Here is a 25,183-nt window from a genome sequence, read left to right on the forward strand (position 1 = left end):
GAGGTGGGGACTCCTGAGCAGCTACACTCCACCCCAGGCCGGGAGAGGCGCCTCGGGGACAGTCTGGCGTGGAGAGGGAGGGGATCTCTTCATACCTGGTATGTGTCCCACAGGCGGATGGTGCAGCGAAGGGGAAGCTCCCGCATAAGCAGGTTGTTCATCCAACGAAAGGCAAACTGTAGGTATTCCACCTCGTACCGCCTGAAGTGATTATGTACCTGCTCTGAAACAGGAAGTGTCATTGGACACGGGGCACAACCTGGGGGGTCAGATCCTAGAAAAGTCCAGGAGCCAAGAAGGCAATTTCCATTTCTTTTCACCCCTCCCCTGGGGAAGCCAGGCAGAGCGTCACACTGGCGGCCAACTGTCCTTTATGTTTGGTTCCACCGTCTCACACACAGCAGCACTGACAGGTAACTCAGCACCACTGTTACATCCCACAGTGACAGCTGAGGCGCCCTTCTTCCCTCCCAGGGCTGCTTGAGCCACAAAACAGGAGACGCACGGTTCACTTGGCTGTTGACCTTATCACTCAGCAGAGGAGGAGGCAGAATGGAAAGGAACGGGGGTCACCTTGGCCCCCTCCCGCCAGCGAGGATTTCCTCCTCAGTCTCCCTGACAGATGGCAGGCAGCAGGGACTTGGCCCTGCCAGTGAGAGAGTCTCGCTGACTCCACTAAAGGCAGCCCCTCCACTGGAGTTAAGTGATTCACCAGAAAGTGTTTCAACACACTCCACAGAAGCCAGCACCCCCAACTCCCACCCTTGGCATCCATGTGGTGTTCTGGAACAACCCCAAAACAATCCTGATCCCTGTTTTCCATGACAGCCCTTCAAATAATACGTCATAGAATTTTTTTATACCACTATCCTCCTCAGTTTCCTAACCTATAAAATGGGGATAATCACCCACATCTCAGAAAGTTTGCGAGATGATAAAATGAGAAAATAAAAGTGACTACAGTAGCACCTGGCATGTGATACTTAATTTCTGAAGGAATAACTATTAACAATGGTTATTTCTGGTGGGTAGAATTTAAGGAAGGGGGAAGGTTTTTACTTTTTATTTTGTGTTTTTCTTAATTATTTAAATTTTTGTAATATTACTTCTATAATTGAAAGAATAAAGATATATGCACTTAAATATTCACTATCCTAATATACTGTAGCTTTATTTATCATGTATGTGTGAGGAGAAAAAAACAGGCTGGGCAGACAGTGGCAGAAACCACGGCCTCTGTCATGTCAGCCGGCTCAGTGCCCTATCCCTGCGCACGCATCCTGCACCAGAATCCAGGTGAGGGATGCAAGAGACCCTCATGTGGGTCCCACCATGGGGCTAACAGCTGGGTCTGGGCGATAAGAGGAAAAGCATCCACACATGACGTACAGGAAACCACTGTAAATAAACACGTGTGTGGGGAAAATCGAAATCTTACCTAATAAAAGAGAAACATGCAAATTAACCATCACTCTGCTACGCCCACAGCCAACCAGAGTGAATATGCAAATTAACCCAACAAAGATGGAGGTTAATTTGCATATGCAGGCGCAGAGCAGTGTGAGGCCTGCCAGGAGGGGAAGCGGGGCGGCAGAGGGAGCTACTGGAGTGGTGCTCCAGACAGAAGCGAGGACTTGCCAGCTCCGGGCGGCCCAGGAGCGGGGATGTGCCAGCTCCCAGCAGCTGGGGAGTGGGGACTTGCTGGCTCCTGGCGAGAGCGGGGACTTGCCAGCTCCGGGCGGCTGGGGTGGGGAGCGGGGACTTGCTGGGTCCTGGACGGCTGGGAGTGAAGCCAGGGGTCTTTTCTTGCATGAATATTGTGCAACGGGCCTCTAGTGCTGTTATAAAAGGAAGCTGAGGCCTGGCCAGTGTGGCTCAGTGGCTGAGCATCAACCCATGTACCAAGAGCTCACTGGTTTAATTCCTGGTCAGGGCACATGCCCAGATTTCAGGCTTGGTCCCCAGCAGGGGGAGTACAGGAGGCAGCCAGTCGATGATGTTTCTCTCTCATCAATGTTTCTGTCTCTCTCTCTCTCTCTTCCACTCTCTCTTTAAAAAAAATAAATAGCCCTAGCCAGTTTGGCTCAGTGGATAGAGCATCGACCTGTGAACTAAAAGGTCCCAGGTTTAATTCCAGTCAAGGGCACATGCCCAGGTTGCAGGCTCGATCCCCAATAGGGGGTATGCAGGAGGCAGCTGATCAGTGATTCTCTCTCATCATTGATATTTCTATCTCTCTCTCCCTCTCCCTTCCTGAGATCAATAAAGATATATAAAAAATAATAAGTAAACAAATAAATAAAAAATCAATAACATTTATTAAAAAACAAAACAAAAAAGAAGGTGGAGTGGAACAAATTGGGAACCTGGGAAGAAGAGTGAAAGATACCCAGTTTCTTTGTCGGGGGAAGGGCAATGCTTAGCTGAAGCAGAAAACCATGGCTGGGAAAACCAGGAAACGCGCTCTGTTAGCTGGTGCGTAACTGGTGACATCTTAAGAAGCTCTGCAGCTTGACTGGTGCCGCAGGTCCCACCTACAGGCCTCGCTGTGAGGCTCTATGTGTGCTTCTGAACCCTAACTCTGACCTCTCCCCGGCCGCAATTTCTTCATCAGTCAGAGCAGGGCTCCCTGAATTGCCTTCTAATCTTCACATTCCATGATTCCAAGCCAGAGTCAAGGACATTTTTCTTCAGGAAGAGCCACCCAAACAGGTCTTGGGAGCTGTGGGAGGTCCTGCTGGGGGGCAGCCAGGCCTGAGGGCCCTGTGTCAGGGCCTCAAGTCCCGCCCATCACCACTTGGAGGGCAGGTCAGCCTACAGAGCTGCTGCTGAAAGCGAGGGAGAGCCCTGGTGGTTCCAGAGCAGAAGAGGGATGCGACCAGAACGCTTATGCAAGATGCAGCTGTGTGACAGGTGTGTAAGAGGAGAGGTTTGGAGGAGGCATGGCTGGCCCAGAGCTAGGACAATGGAGAAGAAATGGTGACTTGAGGAGAGATGCTGAAGGAGAACTGATAGAACTTGGTGACAGAGAACTAAGGAGAAAAAATAATTTGAGGAAACAGCAGGGTTCGCCTTGCTGTTGAGATGCGGAAGGATGCTGGGGCGCCAGCAGCACAGAGCATACGGGAAAGGGTCACACTGGGAAGGGGCGGAGGAGGGACGCGTGCATAATGCGCTGTGTCAGCCGCGAGCTGTGCTATTGCGAGAGGACTCCTCTGAACCTACCATCAATCCGGCTGACCAGCTCTTCCAGCGCCTTGACCTTCTTCTGGATCCCTGGTTGTGCGAAGGTGTAGTTATCCTGCCAATGACACAGAGTCCAGGATAAGCACGACTCACACAGCTGTTCACAGAAACACACGTAAAGGCACAAGCAGTTTTCCAAAGCCAGTGCTGGTGTTTGGGAGAACGGAGGGATCTACAGAGCAGCAGTTTGGGGAGCCTAACAGAGCCTGCTCTGCGGAGGCGAACCATGGCCCAGGAGGCAGGGGCGTGCTCTGATGACAAAGCCAGGGCAACAGAGAGACTTCCTGAGACTCCAGGGGATGCCAGACTATTGCCTTTTGAAAGCTATAAAGCTAATGAAAGAGGCAGAGATGGATGGACCAAAAGAGGAGGCGCCATGCTGGGTGGGGGGCTGTCTGATGCAGATGAGCAGCAAGGAACCCAAAGGCCCGCAGGACCCCTGGACGGGGCGTCCAAGGGCAGACCCAACCCACCTGGATGCCATCCAGCAGCTTGCTCATGCACCAGAAGCTGTCGGCTTCAATGCTACGCAGCACGTCCTGAGACAAATTGGTCACATCGAAGTTCTCCACATCCTCTTCTGTAAAACAAAAGGTGGAGAGAGTCCAGAGGTCTTCTCTAAAAAATGGAGAGAGAAAGATAGAGTCTAGTATCTTCAACAGGACCCTGGGGCCAGGGAGAGCCAGGAGAACCTGATGCCAAGGGGCGAGGCCTGCCCCCCTCCGGTCAGGTGGGCGAGGCCCAAGAGAGTTCCCGAGGACCTCATTACAAGTCCACTGGTCTACAGTATCTTTCTCTTCCCCTGCACTTGTTCATTCAGTTTTAGAAAAAGATACTTTACTCCTCATGTTCAATGAGCTATGGACCCAGCCCCCTGGACATGATCTAGAAAAATTACTTGATTTCAGAATCCAGTGAGCTGTCTGGTTCACTCATATGTAGTGAGAGCAGCTGGGATCAGATAACCCCATAGTTCAGTTTTATTTTTAGTTTTTCTAAAAAGAAATTAAGAAAATATTTTTTTTATTTCCGAGAGAAAGGAGGAGAGAAAGAGAGAGAGAGATAGAAACATCAATGATGAGAGATAATCATTGATCGGGTGCCTCCTGCACGCCCCCTACTGGGGACGGATCCCACAACCTGGGCATGTGCCCTGACCGGGAATCAAACCATGAGCTTCTGGTTCATAGGCTGATGCTCAACCACTGAGCCATGCCAGCTGAGCTTTAGTTTTTATGTGTTTTTGTTTTTGTTTTAAAATACCTTTTTATTGTTTTTAGAGAGAAAGGAAGGGAAAGAGGCCCTGAGTTCTACGCCAAAGATGGCTTCTCTCCTCAGACCCACAAGCCTTGTCTGAAAGTAGGACATTCACTGCAGCCCTGGAACTGCAGAGACACAGGCATCTGACAAAACTATTCAGAGCCCAGACCTTTCACTTACGAGAATTACTACCCAGACCTACGACTGAATCTCCTTGAGACAACATGTAACAACTCTCAGATTCTGCTCCTGTATAAATAGCATTTAAAAAATATATATGCTTTTATTGATTTCAGAAAGGGAGAGGGAGAGACAGAAACATCAATGATGAGAGAGAATCATTTTTCAGCTGCCTCCTGCACGCCTCCTACTGGGGATGAAGCCTGCAACCCAGGCATGTGCTGTAACAGGGATTTGAACTGTGACCTCCTGGTTCATGGGTGAACTCTCAACCACTGAGTCAACCAGTTGGACTATAAACAGCATTTTTAAATGGACTTTAAAGACTGTAGAAACCCTTTGGGGAGGGGAAGTGTTTTATCAGAAAAGCTATGACCCTGGAAACAACCTAGAAGTCCAACTTGAAGTGCAGACACATGTAAATATATGTTCATACATATAAAAAGCTAACAACAGGGCCTGGCACACCGTAGGCATGATATAGTTTTAGATGTAGCTTAATATGAATTGGTAATAACTTGGGAAAGTATGTCACTGTGTTAGGGAAAAAAGCAAGGTACAGAATTATGTATAGAATACTCTCAACCACTTACTGTACATATAATATTTACATGTGCTGACACAGCACAGTGGAAAGACAAAATACATCACAAGGTTTACAGGATATGTTCCCCATGAGTGATAAAGGATTTTTAGTTTCGTTGAGCTGTATTAGACTTTTCAAGATTTCTATAATAAGCATAATTTTTATAGTCAGAAGAATAATATACTAGAGGCCTGATGCACGAAATTCGTGCAAGAGTAGGCCTTCCTTCCCCTGGCTGTCGGCACCAGCTTCCCTCTGGCACCCAGGACCCGGGCTTCCCTCTGGCTGCCAGCAGGCACCCAGGACCTGGGCTTCCCTCTCAGCACCAGCTTCATCCAGAAGGATGTCCAGTCTAATTAACATATTACGCTTTTATTATTATAGATACTATTTTAGAAAAAAAGACCTAACAATTGACTACACCTGCCTTTTATCATCAAAAAAATAAGGAACAGCCGAAACCGGTTTGGCTCAGTGGACAGAGCGTCGGCCTGCGGACTGAAGGGTCCCGGGTTCGATTCCGGTCAACGGCATGTACCTTGGTTGCGGGCACATCCCCAGTGGGAGGTGTGCAGGAGGCAGCTGATTGATGTTTCTCTCTCATCGATGTTTCTAGCTCTCTCTCCCTCTCCCTTCCTCTCTCTGTAAAATATCAATAAAATATATTTTTTTAAAAAAAAAGGAATAAAGAAAGCTTGCAGAAAGGAAGACTTCAGATAATATATAAAGGTCCATTTGAGAAATCATATTAAGAAAAAAAATCCTTCCAAGAAAGGATTTCCCCTAACTTAATACTTACTATGTTGTATTTTGGGGGGTGGCCCAGTTAAATGGTCCTGGGCTCTGAGATCCAGCTCAGAATCTCCTGCCCTCTTTGTTCTGTGTTTCATCTCTAAGGCCTGGCGTGTGGCTGCACGCACTCTACTTCACTGCCCCACGCGTGCCTCCCCACTTTACGTGTCCATTCCCCTGGGACAGGTATCCAGGTGCCTCCAACTCCCACTACCACAAACTCTCCCCGGAAGCTGTTCCCTTCCACCAGGTGAGAGCTGTGCTGGGCCCCGGTACTGCCAGACCTCCGTCCAGGACGAGGCTCACAGCAGCGCCGAAGAGGGCGCAGTGCTCACGCTAACCATCCCAGACCTCCCTCTGTATGAGAGCGTTGTCAGACAAAAGTGAAAGCCACAGGAGGGCTCAGGGAAAAACCACTGCCACTGCTCACACACGTGCCCAAAGGAGGATCCGGTGCTGCCCAGGCATGTGAAGGTCTTTCCCGCCACGGGTGGGCGTTCTACACTTGCAGAGCACTGCGCCGGACATGTCACACGTAGCAGAGTGACAAGGAAGAAAGGCCTGGGCCCCTGACAACGATGGGGACACAATACCATATCAGCCCTGGTGACCTGTGGCTTTTTGTCAGACAGAATAGCACGCTGATTCAGAGCATGAACTCTGGAGCCAGACTATACAGCTCAAACCTGGACTCCCACACTCACTGTCTATGTGGCTCTGGGCAAACGACTTTACTTTCTGAGCCTTAGTTCATTATCTGTTAAGTTGGTCTTTCCTACCAGTGTCATAGGATATTATAAGGATTAAGTAAGTTAATATATAAAAATGCTAATAGTGCCTGGCACAAAATAAACATTATGTAAATGTTAGCTTGTATTATTGCTATTAAATGAGGAATAAATAAATTCCTATCTGGTTTCAGCCTCAGTTTTTTTAAATTAAATTTATTGGGGTGATACTGGTTAATAAAATTATATAGGTTTCAAGTGTACAATCCTGATACATTATCTGTATATTACACTGTGTGCCCACCAGCTGAAGTCAAATCTTCCGTCACCATACATTTAACCCCCTTCCCTGGCCTCCATCCCCTTCCTTCTGGTAGCCACCATACTGCTGTCTATGTCTATGAGTTTTTGTTTGTTCATTTGTTGCTTTCAGAGCCTCAGTTATTTTGGATCCCTGTTAGTCACGTCCAAACTTAACCTAATTCCAAAATGTACCTTAAAAATAAGTCAATTTTCAAAGTTTCCATTTCCACCACTTGGTCTTAAGGAGAAGTTCTAACAACATGGGGTCTTACATTGGCAAGATGCCACTCTTTGTAACTGCCAATTCCAAACGTTTAGCTGTCTGTCCAGGGAGCAAAGGGACCAACAGATAGATGCTGAGCCCTCTTAGGGGGCATTGATTCGGGGCTGTTGTTTCCCCATGTTCTGCCCTTGTGCTAGGCCTTCCCTTTAGCCCTTTGCTTTTGCAGGCAGAGGGAAAGTTCACCAGCACTTCGAGAGCAGGAAGAGTTTAGTTGTAGTGTTCTGCCTGCTGGGAGGATAAAATTCACACATTCAGTCAAAAACTGTGAGCTGAGCTCACCAGCAAAAAGCAGCAGAGGCAGGGAGGCCCAGCTCTCTGAAGGGCCTCATTCAGCATAAACAGTCTGTTCAGAAGGATCATTAAACGTCCCACTTGAGGAAATTCAGCATCTAATTGAGCTGGAACGGGAAACCAGGCCAGCAATGCAGTCTCGAATGAGGAGTGTCTTCGGTTGTTAGAGACATATAGCAGTCAGGACTCAAACTGGTGGGAATGAGATTTTAAGGAATATTTTATGGCTATTTTAGGAGGCAAAGCATCCAAAAAGAGGAAATCCAAAGCTCCTTATAAAAATCAAATTGCCCACTGTGGGCTTGCCAAGAACATACCCACTTATTAGCTGATAAAATGTACTTGAGTTCTGGCTCCTATCAAATGTTTATTTTTCTGAGAACTCCAAGTCTTGGCCTAAAATCAGCTTCACACACACCTCAAAAGCTCCTCAACAGCTTTGGGGAAAAGCTGGTTTTGCTTAAACTGACAAGAGGAACCTGTGCACTCACTGCTCTAGGCATTTCCCAGGAGCCATCGGGACTGGGCAACCCCCACACTGTGGCTGCCACGTCAGAAGATAAGCCTGACGCAGGCTGGATTCTGGCAGCCGGCTGCAGACGGGGTCTCTTTCCCAGCCTCTGGCCTACCTGAGTCCTGTCTTTGTTTTTTCTAAAGTAAACTCATAAGGATATCTTACATCGTTTCTGATGACAAAAGTAAACTAACTGAGAAAAGGAAAATGTAAATCTTTTCGGCCATACATCTAAAGAATTTTATAAAACAGAAACTGACATTTTTCATCCAAAAAGTTTTAAGAAAAATGTCAAGGAATTCATGCAGTTCCTGTATGCAATAATTTTTAAGTGGTTCAACTGCCATAAAAATGTACGGCTGGATATTATTTGTTTAGTACTTTCAGGCAGGTATGTGATGGCAGCGACCGCGACAAGGATGCCATCACAAGCCTCAGTATGGAGAGGGTGAGGGCCCTTGGCTAATGACAGGAAAGTCAAGCCACCGCAGAGGAAGAAGAGTGAGCAGAGCTGGTCTCTCCCAGGGAGGGGGTCAGAGGAAAGACTTCTGAGGTTCCTACAGAGCAGAGTCTAGGCAGGCGTCCTCAAACTGCGGCCTGCGGGCCACATGCGGCCCGCCGAGGACATTTATCCAGCCCGCCGGGTGCCGCTGCCTGTCTTGCTTAGCAGCCGACTCGTCCCGGGCCCGCAGTGCACATAGGAATTTGTTCATAGTTTTTTTTTAAACTACAGTCCGGCCCTCCAACGGTCTGAGGGACAGTGAACTGGCCCCCTGTTTAAAAAGTTTGAGGACCCCTGGTCTAGAGGGAGGTGGCTCTGTTTCACTAAAATCATGTACCAAACTGTGTGAGAGATGTGCTGTCTTAAAGACACAGAGAAGCAACTGACCCTGGAGCCCCTCCTGACTCTGTGCCTGTCAATCAGGGTAGTGACTAAAAGCTGGACATTAACTCAGACTAACAGATGGGCTCTAGCTATACACTACCCAGTGTCATGACACCCTGGGTAAAATGAATTAAAAAAAAATACCACAAAATTTTCTCTATTTCTGTATTACTTTCACTCTTATTTAGCAAACGTGGGAGGCTGCTGGTTAACTGGGCCTCTTGGTACTGACTGTAGGATCCAGTCCTACAACAGATACTTAGGTTGTTTACAATTTTTGTCTATATGAAATTATATGAGCCCAAACTCTTGAGTATTCAGATTATGGGGGCAAGGAGAGCAGGTCCAGCACACACCTAACTTTCGAGGACCTGCCCAAAGATCACCCAAGAGATGGGCGGCGTGTCACAGTGTATGTGAACGAGCTCTGGGAAGTCCTGGTCCCCCCGGGCCAAGGTCAGCTGCTCAGAGGCTCCTCATTAGGCTCCAACATCTTGAATGTGTTGGCTACCTGGATTTCTCCTCTGACAATTTCTCACTTATTCTTGGGTTTGGATGAGAGTGAACGAGCAAGTGAGCAAGCATGCACACGTTCCTCGTGCCACATGCCAGGGAGAGCAGGCTAGGTCTCAGCCCAGAGACGACAAGCCACAACTGACCTTGGAGTCTTCCCTCCTCCATGATAGTAAATTCAGCACTGGGCATCCCACCAAAGGCACACACTGCTCTCAAATGCCAGTGGAAAGCAGCTTGCACCGCACTCTGACTGGCTGTCTCCAGATCCACGTCCACTGCTGGGAAGAGCCTCTAACAGCCCTCAGCTGCCTGTCACAGGGGAGGCTGCCTTGCTGTGAAGAGGGGCCAGGAGGCATCTTGATGAAAGGGTCAGAGTCCCAATAGGGTGAGCACTAACAAATTCAGCATCAGCTCCACCCCTAATTCCCTCCAGACCAATAGCATTAAATACAGAATGAAATATCCTTACTGCATGATTCAATTGATCAGGTGTAGAGACAGGCAAAACTGATTAAAGAAGCTTTCCTTGCCGGGGCTGGGGGGGGGTGGGGGAGGAGCTTGGCGGGAACCCGAGGTGACTTCTGCAGTGCTGGAAATGTTCCATGTCCTGATATGGGTGCTGGTTATCGGAAATTTATCAAGATGTGCATGTATAATACATGTACTTTAAAATACGTATGTTAAATTGCAATGTAAAGTTTACATTTAAAAACTTTTTTAATCCTCAACCCTGGACAGGCCTTTTAAAATTGATTTTAGAGAGAGAGGAAGGGAGAAGGAGACAAGGAAAGAGGAAGAGGGAGAGAAACATCGATGCAAGAGAGAAATATTGATCGGATGCCTCCCCCCTCCACCCCACAACCCGGGTATGCACCCAGACCGGGAATCAAACCCACGACCCCTCAAGAGCACAGGATGACACTCCAAGCAACTGAGCATCACTGGCCAGGGCTAAAGTTCACATTTAAAAAAGGAAAAGGGAATGTCCTCGTAAGGCAATAATGAAACCCCACCATTAGTTTTTCCAGTTTTATCTTTGGCATCCACACCCCATCAGACAGGGAAGAACAGGACTGGCAGGGTGGGTACCACATGCAGAGTCGGGTGTGAGTGGAGAATGAGGCCTCCCAGTGACTGAGAGCTGGGCGCTGCAGTATAATCCACAGCCCAAAAGCAAGACATGGCAGTATGTGGGGCGTTTAATATTAACTTATTTTCTCTGAAATTTTGAGGTAACTATCAAAAATTAACTGGCTTGCCCCCTTGCCTCCTTCAGGGCTCTTTGCTCAAACGTCCTCTTCGCAATGTGACCTGGCTCACTCCTCTGTTTAAAGCCTGCTCCCGTTCCCACTCTTGCCAATGGCACACCTCCATCCTCTCCTGCTTCGTTTTCTCTGTAGCACCATCACAATCCAACAAACACCTACTTTTCTATTTGTTGTGTTTCTGTAGGAAAGGGATTTCTTTTTACATGTAATTTACATACAGCTGACTACATATAAGTGCACAGTTCTGTTTTGACACATGTAGGCTTCTGTGCAAAAATGCCCCCATCCAAATAGAGAGCGTTGCCATCACCAAAGAAGGTTTCCCAGACCTCTTCCCAGGCAGCCTCCACCCGTCAAGCACTGTTCTGGTTTCCATGGCCACAGGTCATTTAAACTCTATGTAAATGAAACCACACAATGTGTACTTTCTTTGTGCAACATAATGGTTTTGACGTGGTTTCTTCCATGTTGTTGCCTTTAATCAGTACTTTGTCCTTTCTTATTGCTGAGTACTTTTCCAATGTATGATTATCCATTTTCCTGTTAACAGATATTTAGGTTGTTTACAATTTTTGTCTATATGAATAAAGTTGCTGTGAGTATTGTACAGCCTTTTAGGATGATAAGCTTTCCTTTTCCTTGAATAAATAACTAGAAGTAAACAGCAGATTTTTGCCTACTTTGTTTATGGGCACACCCCCAGTGCCTAGCCCAGGATAGGTGCTCAGTAAAAACTTGCTGAGGAGTGATGGTTCTCCATCTCCATCCCTCAGCAGGGAGAACTTTTGGCTAACCCAGCACAGTACCAGAGCATCGTATATGATTCACTGCCCTCTAGTGGCCAAGTGCAGCAAAGCCATACTAATTCCTGGATATCTTGCAAAGTTCTCACAAATCTTTTCATTCTCTCATTGCTCTATATATGTGGAATGCATATTTGGGAGACAAAATGAAGGCACTGGGAATATAAAGATGTTTATAAATAGTCTCTGGCCTCAAAGGATCATAGTCTGGTGGCAGAGAGCAGGAGGGAAGCACAAACAGTAACTTGCATTGTGGAAAGCGCTACAACTGCAATGTAAGGGTTATTACACAAAGAGTGGCACTGTGGGGTGGGGGCCCGCGGGAAGTCTCAGCACAGACTTCCAGGGGGAAGGGGAGTCTTAAAGGAGCACAAGGATTAGCCTAGGGCAGTGGTCGGCAAACTGCGGCTCGCGAGCCACATGCGGCTCTTTGGCCCCTTGAGTGTGGCTCTTCCACAAAATACCATGTGTGGGCTCGCACGTACAGTGCAATTGAAACTTTGTGGCCCATGCGCCGAAGTCGGTTTTCGGCTCTCAAAAGAAATTTCAATCGTTGTACTGTTGATATTTGGCTCTGTTGACTAATGAGTTTGCCAACCATTGGCCTAAGGGATAAAAGGATGGCGCAGAACAAGGAATGATTTAAAATGTCAATGCAGGATTGCTGAGCTTAAGGGGTGATGCAGGGCGTAGCTCACCCAGGGCCTAGCACGACAACAGCTAGAGAACCTGGACATTTTCACCCGTAGGTGATAGGATGCTACTGAAGGACTTTAAGCGGAGGAACTACATGGGCAAGTGTGTGCTTAAATGGTGTGGAAGATGAGTTTGAAGGGGATGTAATTGGAGATGAGGAAACATACTTGGCCATTTCAGCAGTCCAGGCCTGAACTAGACCAGTCATAGGATAAATGGAGAGGGAAACAGCTTCCAGAAATATTTAGCACATAAAATTATCAAAGCTTTGTAACTTACTGGATATGAAGAATGAGAAAAAAGAATTATCAACACTTCTTAGCATTTCTGACTTAAGAGACAGAAATCCTGCTGAGGGGAAGGGGTGGCTGGGTATACAGAGGAGAGGTGTCAGTCAAACACTGCATCTCAGGGGCCAAGGGGAAGCAAGGACTGCCAGCTGTCCACAAACAACTGTTCCCCTTCCTCCTTGGTGACAGGACCCCTAAGGGTACTGGCCACGTGGGATACAGACTGTTTTCCAGCCGCACTTGCAGATAGTTACAGACATAAGACTAAGTTCAGACAAAAGAGACTTGAGCCCAAGCATCACATACTTCAGAAGTATCCTTAAAGCAAAGGAGCAAGCCTTTCTCCCTTTCGTCCTCCACCCCGGCTAGAACTCACAGCTACGCTGGGTCATGAGAAGGAAGCCACGCGCTGAGAATGTAGAACAAGAGAAGGGAGCCTGGACCCCTGATGGCTGTGAGCAGCGTATAAGCCCTGTACTACTAACCTCTTGACTTTTAATGTGAGAAAAAGCAGCTTTTCTCTCCTGGGTAAGGTACTTAAGGTGTTTGTTCCCTGTCACATGTAGCCCTTCCTAGATGGGCATCCATGACAAGTGGGAATGTCACGCAGGGAACCAGGTGCATGTGAGAAGTAGGGGAAAGTCTGCCCTCAGCGAGTTCCGGTGTCGTTGTGCTTCTCAACAACCTGAAATGCAAATGCTCCTGTGCTGCGTCATGCAGAGAAGAAGGAGCTGCTCCACGCTGGTCCATTTGCAGTGAAAGAAATCACCAGGCTTGTCTCTTCCTTTGAAAACAGGACATGCCCTGAGCCCCTGTGTGATTTCCTCATATGTGTCACTTAAGTAGTTGCTGTTAAGCAGCTTATTTTGGTGATGACCTCACTCTCAATTACATGTTAACTTAATATGTTCAGAGCTAGATCAATAATATCGTCTAAGTCCAAAGGTTTAGAGATTACAGACTAGAGGTATTCTGCAGTCTTAGGGATCATAGTCACCCTGGACCCAGACACGGGCTTATCTGCAGAGGCCCTGCTTCTGTCTGAGAAAGAAGCTGCCTGAGGGCGAGGCTAGTATGGACAACTTCTCTATCAACTCAGAGGGTGTCTGGATCTGTTTTCAACTATTATACAGAAAACATGACACAAAGCATGAAGCAAGCTCAGGTACTAATTTATGAAAGTGACAGAGAACAGATGGGGAAGGACTTAGGAGAGAGGCCAAATAATGTCCGGGAGGCAAGTGGGTCCCACAGCCCTACCAGGGCAGATCCTCCATGCTACAGCTCAGTGAGATGGACAGTAGGCTGAGGCTGCCTGGTGACATGTGCATAGGAGGCCAAGGGCAGCTACCTGGCCTGATCCCTGAGCATAGGATACTCAGGCCTCCTGAACTAGGGAGCATCATATCAGAGTGGTCATAGCACAAACCTTCCTAGCAGCTGCCTTATTAGGATATGGCACCATTAGCAAAGGGGATAAGAGAAGGATTATTACTCAGAGAAGAGAACTATTCTTAAAGGCCACAATGTTGTATCTATGTCCAAGAAAGGCCTTGAGGCTGCCGAGAAATCTATATGCTTTGTTTCTTTGAAACGTAATTTATATCCATCAACTGATCAGCAGATAAAGTGTGGTATAGCCACACAATGAAATATTATTGAATACTAAAAAGGAATGAAGTACTGACAATGCTACAATATGGATAAAACAAAATATGCTAAGTGAACTGTATTTAAATAAAGGCTCCCAAACCTTCTGGCCATCTGACTTTGGGCAAGTTATTTAACCTCTCTAATCCTTAGCTGGCTTATCTATAAAATGGGGATAATAGTACCTATTTCACAGGATTATTGTGAGGATTAAATAAAATGATTAACAAGGCTTTAGCCCACACATGGTAAGCATTCACATGTAAATAAATGGCAGCTATTATAATTTTGTTGTTCACCCTCCAAGTAAAGATGGGTAACCATGGAAAAGGCTCAGGGGTGCTCTCCATGTACTAACTGTACTCTGACACTTGGAGCTTAGACATCTGGAGATGGCTGCGCCAGCCTTGCTAAGACTTCTAAGTGTCCCTTCCTGATGTTTGATCCGCCCCATGTGCTCTGGAAGACTCTGTGTGTATAAGAGGTGGCCTGCTGCTCAGCAGTGTCTCACTAGATGCAAAGAATCAGAGCTCAAGGAGTAAATCTATATATATAAAAAGCTAATATGTTAAGTGTTTGACCATCTGACTGATCGCTATGACGTGCACTGACCACCAGGGGGCAGATGCTCAATGCAGGAGCTACCAAGCTGCAGTGACTTGGTAGCGGTAGTTCTCAGGTGACACACCCCAAAACCGGAGAGGAGGGAGCTCGATTCCTCACGGGGCTGAGCAATTCACCTTCAGTGAATTGGGTTATGTTGCTGCTGGGGAATGTGGGCCCCGAATCTGGTTTACTGCACACTTGTGTTTGTGTTCCATACCCTGTACGACAGCAACTTTGCAGAATGCCCTCTTGCACTCCAGGACCCCCCGGGGGATGTCAGAGAGCTGGTTTCAGCCCGATCCCCGCAGGCCAGGCCGAGGGACCCCACTTGCCGGAGGGACCCCGCTCACTCCGCAGACACCAGACACCAGCGAGGGCCACGGGAGGTTGGCTCCAGGGCGTGTCCGGCCACCTTCTAATTACTTTCCTTTCAATGTGCATGAATCCGTGAATGCAAAAACACAAGGAAATAAGTACAGGATATTCATTGCAATGTCATTTTTAACAGCTAAAAAGTGTAGATAATTTAAATGTCCTTCTATAGAAGAACTGTTAAATAAACTACAGTAAAGCCTTATTATGAAAATAAATATTCATGAATACTATGAAAATGATGAGGTGGGGTAGATGTATATGTACAGACTTGGAAAGGAAGCCATGATGTTTGTGAATGAAAATAAGCAAGATATAGAAAAATATGGGTAGTTTGATCCCATTTTTCCAACCGCAACAAAGAAAAATAGTACAAGCAGTTCTATCCACATGCAGGAAAAGTTCTGGAAGAATATACACCAAAGATCAATAATAGTAGTTATCTCTGATGGAGGGAGGGTAATAACACTTCTAAATTGTTTTGATCGTTTAATGAGCATGTACTTCTACTGCAATTTTTTTTGAAGGCAGAGAGCAATAAGAAATGTGCTTGCTACCTGCTTGGAAGCAGAGAATGGAGTAGAGGGAGCCATTAGAGGTCCAAGGACAAGTATATCTGAAGTGAGGTACCACCGAGTTATATAAAGAGCACAAGTATTAAGGTCAAAAGACCTAGGTTTGAGTTCTAAAAGCTCATTAAATCTCTGAACCTTGGATTTCCCACCTGTAACATGGGCTGATACACCTACCTTAAAGATATACTGGACCCTGGCTGGGTGGCTCAGTTGGTTGGAATGTTGTCCTGTACACCAAAATATTGTGGGTTTGATACCTCTTGGGGCACATACGGGAGGCAACTGATCAATGTTTCCCTTTTACATCAATGTTCTACTCTCCCCCCCTCTTCCTTTCTTTCTAAAAATCACGAAGAAATAACAACAACAACAAAAGGAAGATAATTGATTTTTAAAAAGAGAGAGCCTGGGGCCTACTAGATGAAATCAGGTATGTCAAAGTACTTTGCAAATGATAAAGTGCTTTAAAAATCAGGGTGACATTCCTGGTTGGTAATGGCAAAGCCCCTCCCTAGGTTTGGAAACTGGAAAAACAAGGGCTAACCCTACAAAATCCTAAGGGAAAGAGAGACGGATGGGAACAGGTGAGATGTATCAACCAACAAGAATGCATGGACATGATTTGGACTCTAATTCAAACTGTTAAATATATTTATGAGAATCAGGAAAATTTAAATACTATTGTCTATGAGATTATATTAAGTAGTTTTTATTACTTTTTAGATGTAATAATTGCATTATGGCTGTGGGTTTCTTTCATTATTATGTTCTAGAGATACATATGAAAATATTTATGGGTGAAATATGATGCTCGATATTGAGATCAGCTCCCAAAGCTGAGGGGATGGAGAATGAACAGAGGTACAGATGACACAAGACTGGCTGTTGAAGTTGGGTAATAATTATATGGGGATTTGTACTATTATTTTACCTACTTTTACATATGCTTAAAACATAACATAGTTAAAATGTTTGTAAAAAATGAATGGGCCCCACCTTCCTAGGTCTAGGAGAAGGGAACTGAAGTGTGCTGCAGAGGCGAAACAGCTATGGAAGGCTTGCCACAGAAGCCCACACTGAACTGCATAAACACGGTGGGTCAGCAGGGGGCGCTGACAAGCCAAATACCAAGATTAGAATGCAGTCCTATCTATCAAAGAATTACAAGAAGCAACCAAAAAAATCCCTTAATTTTTTAAGTTGCATTGCTCTTAAAAAATTAAACACCCAGAATTAAGCTACTTCCAATAGTTGACCTATTAATGTGAGGGGAAAAAATGAGAAGTCCTCTAGCAAAAGCTTTATTTATACACTTCTGGTGGCTAAATTTTACTAGTCACGCTTCTGCTTAGGATCACCTGACAGAGTGGGCAAGAGTGACCTTCCACCCTGACTCCAGTTCTGCCCTGGTTGCTGCTAATTAAGGGGAACCAGGATGATGTCATTCTGTTGCCTTACTTTTAAAAAATTTTTTTATTTATTAAATTGATTGGGGTGACAATGGTCAACATGAACATATAGGTTTCATGTGTTGACTTCTATGTTACAAGATCTGTATATTGTACCATGTGCCACCACCCAAAGTCAAATCTTCTCCTGTCACCTCATATTAGGACTCCCTTTACCCCATACCCCCTTCCTTCTGGCAACCACCATTCTGCTGTTTGTGTTCATAAGTTTCAGTTTTGTTTGTTTTTTCCCCTGAAGTTTCAGCTTTATATTCCACATGAGTGAAATCATATGGTTCTTAGCTTTTTCTGTCTGACTTATTTCACTCATGTTGTCTTACTTTTTGAGACTGCCTCATGGAAACTAAAACACCATCCCTCTAAGTCCCTTCAGAGAACCTGAATAGGACAAATCAAGTGAGACATTTCTTAGCCCCTCCCATGTCAAGGGTCTCCACTCTAGTCCATTTCTCATTACCCTCCTGGCCCCTACAATGGTCTCCTCCAAAAACCACAATTACCCATTCCCTTTTCCCTTATTCCAAGTCTAAAAAAAAAAAAAGTTCTAGTCCTAGCTCTACCACTAATAAGAAGGCAGAGAATCTTACAACCCATCTGTGAGGTGAGCAGATTGAATGGATGGTTTTCTAAGAACCTTTTCTTTTTTTTTTTTTTTAAATATATTTTATTGATTTTTTTACAGAGAGGAAGGGAGAGGGATAGAGAGTTAGAAACATCGATGGGAGAGAAACATCGATCAGCTGCCTCCTGCACACCTCCCACTGGGGATGTGCCCGCAACCAAGGTACATGCCCTTGACAGGAATCGAACCCGGGACCCTTCAGTCCGCAGGCCAACGCTCTATCCACTGAGCCAAACCAGCTAGGGCTAAGAACCTTTTCAATGTTCTGATTTCCTATGAGCTTCTCTTTAACTAAAAGAACAAAGCATCAGGCCATGACAGATGGGTTTTCCTTTGAACCTCTAAGCACAAGTGATTAAGGAAACCAAAAAAAGAGGAGCATCCTCAAATCCTTTCAAGACTTGTGCCTGATTTAGGCCTGGCCAGGGGAGGAGGCTTGGGCTGCACTGCCACCGTGACATCTAATCACTCTACCCAAAGTGACAGGAATCTAGTGGGGTAAGAGGTGGAGGAGAAAGGGAAGAAATCAAGATGTGGTGCTCGCCTCAGTCCATTCCATTACTTCCAATGTGAGCTGGATTCTGGTGCCACAACCTTTCCCCTCTACATGTCCACATCCTGCCACTGAAAAATAGCATGTGGCCCTAGCTGGTTTGGCTCAGTGGATAGAGCGTCAGCCTGAGGACTGAAGGATCCTGGGTTCGATTCTGGTCAAGGGCATGTGCCTCAGTTGCAGGCTCCTGGCCCTGGTCTGGGGCATGCTGGAAGCAATCAATTGATGTGTTCCTCTCACACAGGTGTTTCTCTCTGTCTCTCCCTCTCTCTTCCACTCTCTCTAAAAATCAATGGGAAAAATATCCTCAGGTGAGGATGGAAAAAAAAAAAAAGCATGTGAACTAAAGTGGGAAGTCCTATATACAATCTAAAATTCCAGCTTTCATGGATGAGGGCATGTTTCAAACAACTTCAAAATAATCCTAAAACGACTTCAAATAAACCATCAAACCATCTGTTTATGACAGAACATAACAATTTGGTCATTCTTGTGACAAAGCAGGTCTTTTTAGGTGAGATTTGTGACCATTTCAAGAGAGAAATTTCAGGCTGCTATTGCTATTAAAATAGGTTTAGCTGTGACCCTAGCCAGTTTTCTCAGTGGTTAGAGCATCAGCCCACGAACTGAAGGGCCCCGGGTTCAATTCCTGTCAAGGGCACATACCTCGGTTGCAGGCTCTATCTCTGGCCTCGGTTGGGGTGTGTGTGGGAGGTAACCAATCGATGTGTCTCTCTCACATCGATGATTCTCTCTCTCTCCCCCTCCCTTCCACTCTCTCTGAAAATCAATGGAAAAAAATATACTTGGGTGAGGATTAACAACAACAAAAAATAGGCTTAGCTGTGTACCCTAAAGTCACTGTCCTTTCTCAGCAAGACATGCCTACTGGCTGCACTCGGGGAGAACAAACAAACCAAAGATGAGAACAATAGCTTGTTCAACTTGGTACTCATGCTTCTTACCCACATGTTCTGAGAGGAAGACGACAAAGAACGGAGTGACCAGGTCATTAATTCCCTGGACATACCCACTGGCAGGGTGTCGGATGGCCCAAATAAATAGAATTCTTTCGAAGATCTAGGAAAGAAAGAGACATGACTGTTAAATCATGGGGATATACTCCCTCCCTCCATTTACCTACCTCACAATTCATATTGAAGTTGCTGCAGAATTTTTAGGAAAATATTTTAAATACTACAAGATAAAGTATAGGAATTAAAGTTTCTAAGACACTAGTTGTTTTTAAGTAGAGGTAGATACTTCTTGCCCTTTGTCTTTTCAGTATCTAGTCACTATGATATTAAATTGGGGGGTGGGGGAAGGATGGTGACCCAACGGCTTAGAAAAAGGTTCGCAATGATGTCATTGATTCAGGATGTCGTTATTCAGAACGTCTAAGTTCTGATGCTTCTGGTAAATCCTTTTTGTCATTACAGGATGTAGATAGGAAATACCTTCTCTACCGCCCTCTCCTTTCTCCCCGCTGAGACAGAAAAAGATCTAGTGATAGACGATAAATGCAGGAAGTCACTTCATATATCAGGATGCAACCCAGACATTTGCTAGGGATAGGGAGTTAAATAAATCAAATTCTATGGATTCCTACAGCTGAGAACAGAGAAATCAGCCACAGCCTCCATGGAAAAGCCTCTGGGGTTAAGCATATTAGCCACAAGAGGCCAGAGGCTTAGGATGGGGAGAAAGAAGAGATCTTTATGGTCCCGTCACAGAGTCTGGCCCTGTCCCACTCAGCTATACTCCCCTCTGCTTCCATTAGGTCCCCTGAGCTTTCCCCATCTTCTCTCAGCCTGCTAATACTCCCTGGCTTCATCCCACTGACCACAACTCCTGGGCTCGACATGGACTGTCCATGTCTCCATGAATCACATGGAAGGTAACAGAGGTGTTGGTGACGTACAGAGGAACAGGAGACTACAGGGCCTCCATAGCACATGGGCTTGCAGAGCTCCAAACAGTCGGCTCTGGGGGCAAATTGAAGAGGCCCTCTCAGAGGTCAGGCAGAGGGACAAAAAAGCTCCCAGGGAGAATGGTAAAAAGGAAATGGTTGTATGGTTTGTAGTGGGGTAGCTAGTGGAGGAATCTCTTCTACCAGGAATCTATAGACACGTGTTGAGCCTGCCTCCCAGCTGGCCGAGCTGAGATACTCCCCACTGTCAACACTCTTGCACTTCCAGGAATGAGAACAGAGCCCTGGATGGAAGGCATGGCCTCTCTGCCTCTGCTCTACACTTGCCCACTTGCTCTCTGGGGCTGAGGGAAGGCAAAGTGTCCTCATTTGTGTTAGACCCAACACTCTAATGGGGGCCAACCTACATTCTTACCTCTCTGCTGCTAAATGACCCTAGAAACTGTAGGCCAAGCTAGACCAGCCATGTTCAGGAAGATGCCAAGGATTACCTACCCCACTCTGTCTCCTCACAGCTCCTGTGGCCTCTGTCTGTCTGGATATCTCTGTTAAAAGCTCCTCCAGGTCAGTCCTTCTGAAGGGCTAACCAGGCCTGTACTCCACACTTCCAGCCCCTTGTGAATACACAAATCCTGGGGACTGGCTTTAACACTGGCCAGTCCTCTACAGTAAGGATGGGACAATGCAGACACACTCACCCTGAACCAGTGAAGATGTCAAAGAGGTGGAAATTGAACAGTATTCTGGTTACCACAGGAGACCATGGCATTTTCACTATGGAACAAATCTGGGATGATCTGGTCTTGCAGAGAGGAGAGGAGAGGATAATCCCTGAAGGTTTTTCTACATCTCTTCTACCCATGTGGGTAATTCTGACTTATTTTAATTAATGTCAACGTGCCTTTCAGGTTTGCAAAGCAAGTCTTTCAGTATTCAGGGTTACTCAGTTCTCTGTTCCCCAGTTAGCAGTTTACTCTATTTAAGAGGACTTGTCAGCTGGTGTGGTTCAGTGGTTGAGGGTCAACCCATAAACCAGGAGGTCACAGTTTGATTCCTAGTTAGGGCACATGCCTGGGTTGCAGGCTCCATCCCCAGTAGGAGGTGTGTGGGAGGCAGTCAATAAATGATTCTCTCTCATCATTAATGTTTCCCTCTCTCCCTCTCCCTGAAATCAATAAAAACATATTAAAAAGAAAAGAAAAAAGAGAACTAAAGCCTGCTAGACAAAAAGATGATTTGAGAAAAGTTGAAAAGACTACAGTTTGATTTTTCCTTCTTTGTATTCAGGTTCTACTATTAGGAGAAGCCTTTTTTACAAGCTACTTTCCCTGTCTCCAAGTTTAGAGTAAACATGAACAGGTAGAAGTATCTGAACGTCCCCAAGTTAAAATGGAGAATAAGCAGAGCTGATTTGTAAGAAACTGTAAGGGAGACACAGAAGGATCCTGAATGGGTTTTTAGCTTCCTCTTAGCTCTTATAGGTAAAATAATGGTATCAACCTCGAAATCTTCTTGATGCTATTGGTAAGTCATGAGGGTTCCCCCAGTAGAGACTTCTGGATACATATCCAAAAGAGTATAAAACAGGTCCTGGCTGGTTTAGAGTGTTGACGCACAGACCAAAAAGGGCATTTACCTGAGTTGCAGGTTCAATCCTTGGCCCTGGTTGGGGTGCGTGTGGGAGACAACCAATTGATGTGTCTCTCTCACATCAATATTTCTCTGTTTCTTTCCCCCTTTCCTCAACTCTCTAAAAAAACTAATGGGAGCCAAAACCGGTTTGGCTCAGTGGATAGAGCGTCGGCCTGCGGACTGAAAGGTCCCAGGTTCGATTCCAGTCAAGGGCATGTAACTTGGTTGCGGGCACATCCCCAGTAGGAGGTGTGCAAGAGGCAGCTGATCGATGTTTCTCTCTCATCGATGTTTCTGACTATCTATCACTCTTCCTTCCTCTCTGTGAAAAATCAATAAAATATATTTTAAAATAAAAAAAATAAATAAAAAAACTAATGGGAAAATATCCTGGGGTGAGGATTAAAAAAACAACTTAAAACAGGGACTCAAACAGATATTTGCCTGCCCATGTTCATAGCAGCATTATGAACTGTCCACTGTAGATGAGTGGATCAATAATATATGTTATAGACATATAATGAAATATTCATCCTTAAAAAGGAAGGAAGTTCTGGCACATGCTATAACATGGATGAACCTTGAAGTTATTATGTGAAGTGAAATAAGCTAGACACCAAAGAACAAATATTGTACAATCTCACTTATTACAGGTACTGAGAGTCAAATTCATGGAGAAAGAAAGTAGAATGGTGGCTGCTGGGGAATAGAGTTAGTTATTGTTTAACTAGAGGCCCAGTGCACGGATTCGTGCACCAGTGGGGTCCCTCAGCCTGGCCTGCATCCTCTCGCAATCTGGGACCCTTCAGGGGATGTCGAACTGCCGGTTTCGACCCGATATCTGCAGGCCAGGCCCACGGGGAGTGGGCCTAAGCGGGCAGTTGGACACCCTTAGCGCTGCCACGGAGGCGGGAGAGGCTCCCACCACCGCCGCTATGCTCTCCAGCTGTGAGGCCGGCTCAGGGCTTCTGGCTGAGCAGCGCTCCCCCTGTGGGAGCACACTGACAACGAGGGGACAGCTCCTGCATTGACTGTCTGCCCCCTGGTGGTCAGTGCGCACACAGTGACTGGTCCTTTCACCGTTTGGTCGATTTGCATATTAGCCTTTTATTATATAGGATAGATGGGGACAGTTTCAGTTTGGGAAAACAAAAAGTTCTAGAGATGGATGGTGGTGATGGTTGTTTTGTTACGTATATTTACAACAGTAAGAAAAATCAAAATCATTATCTCAGCTTGATAAAGCAGAACAAACATCGGACTAGGAATTCTAAGATGTGGGCTCTAGAGTTCATTCTGTCACCAGGTAGCCTCAGGACTGGGGGCAAGCCCCTTAAACTCTCAGTACTACTTGGCCCAAGGGTCTATTAGGAAGAGAACATGAGAATACATAAGAAAATGCTCTGAAGGGGCCACAGCTCCACATCTGCACACAGGTACACCACGTTAGCTGTAAACCTGCCATGGTTAGGGAGAAGGCTCCAGCACCCATCCACACAGAACAGGGGCCGCAGAAATATGAGGGGAGAAGGGCTGAGAATGTTAAGTACTTCCCTCACCTCCTGTACAAGTGGTTGCTGGAACAATGGAATGAGAGGATTCGTCCTTGGAATGTCAATGTGGATCTGAAAAAGAGAAGCCATGGCCAAACACAAATGCCACCTTATTTTTCTGAGATGTTATTTTCTTATAAGAACTAGTATCAAGGGAATAAGAGTGAGAGCACAATTTATCTTTAGAAATAACTGACATATAAAAAAAGTCTAGTTAAACCAACCTGTCCATCTCAAATACATTTCCATGAGAGCAACAGTTTACTTAACAGTGAGGAAAACTCCCCCCAAAACCACTTAACACAAATAGCAACAGGCTTCACACCTGAGAGAACCCCCTGCTTTTTCCTATTGCTCTGAAGTCTGTTTCACTTCTTTAATAGTTATGATCAAAATGTGGACCCTTCTTTCCAAATCTTAGTCATCAACAGTTTCCAGGAACTACCGGTAAGAGCTCTGACAGCTGCAAAAATGTGCCAGGACAGGGAACCAAGAAGGACCTGCTCCTGAAGTCATGATGCAGAAGAAGAGGGGGAAACTGGGGGAGCTGACCTTCAGTAACTGGCACCATGAGTTCTGACTTCTGTTTCCAAAGAGGGCCCTACAGTGGGTTTGGGCCTCGGATTCCCCAGTGCCCAGTCTAACAATTGTAAGGACTGTGTTGGCAGTGGCAGAGGGTACTGCAGTTCTTAGGGCTTGTTGTAGACAGCTGCCTCCCCAGTCTTTTTCCCTCTTCTGCAACCACCAGACTGCTCTTCTCCCCCTCCACCTTCCCACAGGCATGGGGACCACTATGAGCAATGATGGAACGCTCCCTGCCAAGGCTGCTGAGGGCGACAACTCCTACAGACAAACAGAGAGGCATGGGTGCTAACCAGGCACTGATGTCACTGTCCAGGGGGACTGGACCACTCCTGAGTGAACGCATCTTTCATCTTGTGCCCCATAATCCTTACTACTTGCATGAGGTCTGTGGAACAGCAGCGCTGGCCTCACCAGGGAGCTGATTAGAAGTGAAGGTCTCACCCCAGACCTACTGAATTAGAATGTGCATTTTATCATAATCCCTAAGTATGATTTCACCAAAATCCTAGGTTATTTGTATGCACATTGAAGTTTGAGAAGCACTGCCATTGGCCTGGGGTGGGGTGAGGGAGTGGAGGTGAGGGGATCTATTTAAAATGATTAAAACCAGAGCTACTGAATTAGAAAAAGGGAAAGCAGTTCTGGGAATAATTTTTCCCAGACCCCCCATACCTACTCTGCATACTCCCAGGAATAAATGTCATTCCTAAGCAGCACACCATAGCCTGAAGACTTGGGAAATCTGTTCCCTTATAGCACTCCCAGAAGACACACCTTAAGTGTATAACTAGCAAGCAAAGGGCAGCAGGTGATAACTGTACCTGTCTGTAGGTGTCCTGGTGATGTTCCTCATTTCGAGAGTCATAATACTGCTCAATGAAGCCAAAATATTCCTCCCGCTTCCTCTGCAGGGTCAGCTTCCTCCTCTCGGTGTTGGCTGGGAGATAGCCCTGTGGACAAGACGGCTAGTCAGATGGGGACAGAGGCTGGTTGG

The 25,183-nt window shown here is 46.1% G+C and overlaps 1 protein-coding gene across 2 annotated transcripts in view; it reads right to left on the minus strand.

Annotated features, from left to right (window-relative positions):
- Positions 1–25,183, minus strand: part of TBC1D22B (TBC1 domain family member 22B) — a 76,577-nt gene that overhangs the window by 13,414 nt on the left and 37,980 nt on the right. For both annotated transcript variants that reach the window (XM_080666478.1, XM_080666479.1), the window contains exons 6-11: positions 25,011–25,139; positions 23,611–23,676; positions 19,455–19,569; positions 3,720–3,826; positions 3,226–3,301; positions 96–223 (exon numbers count right to left, since the gene is read on the minus strand). In XM_080666478.1, the coding sequence (XP_080522604.1) occupies positions 96–223; positions 3,226–3,301; positions 3,720–3,826; positions 19,455–19,569; positions 23,611–23,676; positions 25,011–25,139 (621 nt within the window). The remainder of the gene's footprint in view (positions 1–95; positions 224–3,225; positions 3,302–3,719; positions 3,827–19,454; positions 19,570–23,610; positions 23,677–25,010; positions 25,140–25,183) is intronic.

The sequence above is a fragment of the Plecotus auritus genome (genome assembly GCF_963455305.1).
Source record: "Plecotus auritus genome assembly, chromosome: 4".
Classification (NCBI taxonomy): Eukaryota; Metazoa; Chordata; class Mammalia; order Chiroptera; family Vespertilionidae; genus Plecotus; species Plecotus auritus.